Genomic DNA, 4,657 nt, shown 5'->3' with positions numbered 1-4,657 from the left:
CTGCTCCACTGCACTCCAGCCTGGGCAACAGAGTGAGATCCTGTCTCAAAAAAAAAAAAAAAGAAGATTGTCATCTCCCACTTTTAAAACTCAGTTTTGATCTGAAATTAGAATAAAAGTTACTGTTCAAAAACTAGAACATAAGAAAAATAACAAATCTTGAATGAGATATTTAGTATGAAAATTCACAATATAATGTATCATACTCTCACAATTCTACTACTTACATGAAGCAGCAATCGTAATACAATAAAAACTCAACAGCCATACCTATGAGGCAAGATGTGAAAGTCTGCTTATAATGAGCAGGAGACTGAAAAACAGCTGGTATGTGAATTTGCCTTTGGGGAAGATAAGCAGATTTTGTTTTCTGCCCACTTGGAAAACATAGCTCAGAGCCACTTATCTCCTGCAATGGAATAATTCAAGTTATCATAGCAACTCCAGAAAAACACCGTTTACTAAAAAGTAAATTATTTTTCACAGACTTATTTTTTTAATTAATTCTTTTGATTTCCAGGATTCTTGAAAATTACTTTCAAATTTTAAATGAGAAAACAAATACAGCAAGAATACCTATGAATGGCATTTTTAACCCTAAATAAGAGTAATTTTTCTTATCTGCCCCTTAATAAGTTTTTATATATTTTTTGCTAGGAAAAGTTTAACTGATGTGAATGGATCATTATGTATCTTTATTTCTGGTTATGACTATAATAAGGATTATTCACAATTAACATGAAATAAGATGCACCTTTACCCTAATGATGACTTAATCAGCAAACACAATTGACAGTCAAAAGTAAAAACAATCATTGTAATGGTAGTAGTGATGGAAACAAAAATAGGAGCTATCACTTATTAAGTATTGATAATGTACCAGACACTGTACCAGATACTTTCAAATAAATCATTTCATTCAATGTTCACTACTATTACGAGAGATTTTAAGTAAAAGATGATGTGACTGCAGCTCAGAGTTAGGATCAAAAAAAGCCATCTCTTCAAATTGCTCCTATGCAGTATATTTTGTTAATTCTTTTGTTGAAATTCAGACAATAACTATTGGAAAAATGTACAAGACTGGTACATTTCCTCACCTGTAAATCCTTTATACTATAGTTGTAGCAGATAGACCCTCCTAATACATTTTTAATTTCCTCTGTCTTAGAAGTCTGCTTTAAATTCAGAGAAAGTACTTTCTTTCTGGAAACCAATTCTTGGCTGCTAAAATCCTGCTGCTGTTGATAGAGCATGCCTTTTATCATTTGCAAATGCACAGAGTTCAAAGAGCTTTCACTGACAACATCACTCTGTCTTTTACTTGTGTCTCTAAAATGCATCCCAGAAACAGCCTCAGCAAAAAAGCCATCAGTTATTCTCTTATCAACTCTGTCTGGAGTAGTCACGTTGCATTGGGATGTGTTTTGATATTTCAGCCACTTGCTCTGAGTAGATATATTATTGAGAAGTGAAACATCCCCTGGAGTCACTTCCCCAGATTCTTCAGAGAAAGAGATTTCATTTTGGTCCTCAGGCTCAATGCTAAAAGAAAGAACTGCTGACTTTTCACACAAGTTGAGCATGGGGGAACCAGAAGACTTGTATGTGTTAGAGTTGATCACACACAAATGAGAGTCTAAGTCAGCTGGCCCATCAGTAGGTGGCAAAGTAATAAGTGGAACCTGGGTCCTACTTACTAATGAAAGCCTTTGAAGGTTCTCATTCTCCAGAGAACAGGATTTTTTCATCCCTGAAAAAACAAAATGCTAATTAAATAAAAATGTTCTACTAGTTATCACCTAGGCTCTAGAAAACAGTGAGTATACAAAAGCAAAAAGTAGCAACTTGCCCTGAAAAAAAAATCATATTATTTTATTTCCTTAAAAAAAATTAATGGTTTTAATCTCAAAAAATAAAGATTTCAAAGCTTAATTCATATATACTGAAACATTTTTAGGGTCGTTGAAGTCCCTCTTTTTCTTCTCCTCCTTAACTAATGATTTTTTTCCTAACTACTAAATTATGTTTATATAGCACTTAACATTTTCAAAGCACTTTAAAGCTAACAACAACCAAAAAATGCATCATTCTCATTTTACAAATGAGATTACAAAGGCTTAGAGGTAGCATAACTACAAAGTGGCAGAGTCAGGATAAGAACCTAGACTAGTTTTTTATAACTACTTTCATTCTTTCTCCAGAGACTGAAATTCATGGTTCATGAATCCAGACGATGTGATTGTAACTTCCTTTAGATATTTTTACACTCATGAATTATGTTACCCTTCAGAGTAAAAAAGATTTTAGCTTTACTTTGATCTAATGGTGTTTGATAAGAGTAGAATTCTGGTAAACTCATGGCAAATTCTGTCTGAAAGAGTTTAATGATTCTTTCTGTGTCAGCAGCTTTAGTGATATATTCCTAAAAATCTAAGAAGCAATAAATATTTGTTGAATATATAAACAAATGAATAATACTGCATCAGAATTATGCAAGCTGATAGTTTTTATCTGACAATACTATGGATACCTATTTTATAATAATGTACCTTCCTGACAGAGTTTTTGTTTTGTTGGAAATACATTCTGGAGATCATCTGGAAAGTAGCAGAGCAGTAGGTGAGCCAATGAGTATTCTTTTATAAAGTGCTATGCTGTAATTCTAACAAGTCAATCAAGTAACACTGACAGAAAAGTTAAAAATCCATTAAACTAAAAGATTCATGGTACAACTGTGAAAATCATCTACTGTTCATTACCATATCACTTGTTCTTGAATACCCACTCCCGTGTATTTGATTCTTCTCTACCTTGTTGTCTTCTACCAAGCACACCCATAAAACCTTCTCTAACCCAACTACCAATTCACATTACAAAATTTTTTGTATCATCCATCCAAAATCAAAAAAATTATCTACAACTCACCCCTCACCCAACATAAATTCAGAATCAGGGGAAGATATATTGATAAGATTATAAGAAAAGAGAGAAGAAAAGAAATTTTAGTGAAAGGGATCCTAGAGAATAGTATTATATTCATCAAAAAGCAGAAGCTGACTCATAGTGAAGGGCCAAAATATATGAAAATCCAGAGTCCTAGGAATGCAAGTGTGGAACAGCAGTTGAAGAGTTCAGGATCCCAAAGCAAAAAGAGAAACTAAGAGGTTATGCTAAGGTCAACCAATGGTGTTGATGAGACATTTGCAATCAGTCATTCCTCTGGAACAGGAAGGGACTGTAAAGGGGTCAGATGCTGCAGTTACAGCTGTGAGAAGTACCACCAATGGTAGAAGAGACTTTCAGGGCTCTGTGTTGACAAAGTTGGGAGGAGAAACAAGAAGGAACTAGATAGCTAGAAGGGAATATTGTACCTGGAATAGCTATCTATGATAGAAAAAGTTCAAAGGAAGAAAGGTTATGGAAAGGCTTCAAGGGGTATGACACTGAATCTGGTTCTAAGATATATTTAGTGTAATAATCTCTCAAATAAAAAATTTCATCTCTTCAATGAATAGACAGATATTAGAGCAATATGGTAACGACTACCCTCCAAGTTGAGAAAATGAAGATCATCAGGTAAAGTTCTTGCTTTCAGGGACGGCTCAGAGAATTCTACCATGAAGTCTTCATCTCTTGAGTTCAAAGAAAAGGTAGAAATAGGGCTCAACGTAGAGACATTTTGTTCTGGTGATGTCACCTATACAGAAAGAAGAATCAAAACTACAGACCAAAATCTTCTGATTTTTTTCTTTAGTGTGAATGAATTCTAGTAATCTATGTTATAAAAATAATGATTTAAAGCACATTATGTAGAGCTATGGTAGGGGCAACAACTATACTTCTTCCAAAAAGGATGGAATAAATTTACTAAAATCAACAAGAATAACAGTAAAATACAGAGCAAAAAATCTTTCAGATTTATTTGAAGTGGGTCAGATTTTGATTTGGACTGGTCTGGGTTATTAGGATTTGGTCCTGAAGATCAATTGCCATTCTAAGGGGCTCAGGCCAAATTAGACCTAATGTTTACAGCTGTGAAGGTCTAAATCCCTACAGACTCAAGGACTGAACAGTTTTCTCTTATGTCCTCAAGTCCATAGTTGATCTAAACTTCAACACATTGCTCCAAAATGAAGTGAAATTTTAAAACATATCCCAGCTATACAGTTCATATGTTATTCTTGTTAGAACAGCATTTAATTTTGCTGCTTCTTCCAGAAATTAATAACCTTAAAATCTAATATGATGATCAAATATATATACAATATATATATTTGTATAAGCACAGAACAAAAGAATAAAATTTGGAAGAATACATACCATATTGTTAGAGTGGTTTTAGATGGGAATGGAATTGGGGGAAAAGCTCTTTTACTTATAACTTCATACTCTTGTAAATGATTTGAACTTGCTAAAATGAGTATGTTAGTGAGTGTATGATATTTTCCTTAATAAATGACAATAGCCAGGCACAGTGGCTCACTCCTGTAATCCCAGCACTTTGGGAGGCTGAGACGGGTGGATCACCTGAGGTCAGGCATTTGAGACTAGCCTGGGCAACACAGTGAAACCCTGTCTCTACTAAAATACAAAAAACTAGCCAGGCATGGTGGCGTGCTCCTGTAATCCCAGCTACTCGTGAGGCTGAGACAGG

At 34.2% G+C, this 4,657-nt stretch overlaps 1 protein-coding gene across 1 annotated transcript in view; it reads right to left on the bottom strand.

Annotated features, from left to right (window-relative positions):
- Window positions 1-4,657, bottom strand: part of ZGRF1 (zinc finger, GRF-type containing 1) — a 102,901-nt gene that overhangs the window by 48,718 nt on the left and 49,526 nt on the right. The window contains exons 11-13 of the mRNA XM_011997288.1: window positions 3,550-3,700; window positions 1,101-1,753; window positions 271-409 (exon numbers count right to left, since the gene is read on the bottom strand). Coding sequence (XP_011852678.1) covers window positions 271-409; window positions 1,101-1,753; window positions 3,550-3,700 — 943 coding nt within the window. The remainder of the gene's footprint in view (window positions 1-270; window positions 410-1,100; window positions 1,754-3,549; window positions 3,701-4,657) is intronic.

Source organism: Mandrillus leucophaeus, unplaced genomic scaffold (genome assembly GCF_000951045.1).
Source record: "Mandrillus leucophaeus isolate KB7577 unplaced genomic scaffold, Mleu.le_1.0 Scaffold535, whole genome shotgun sequence".
Classification (NCBI taxonomy): domain Eukaryota; kingdom Metazoa; phylum Chordata; class Mammalia; order Primates; family Cercopithecidae; genus Mandrillus; species Mandrillus leucophaeus.
The sequence above is the reverse complement of the archived record's forward strand: the minus strand, read 5'-3'. Positions and strand labels throughout refer to the sequence as shown.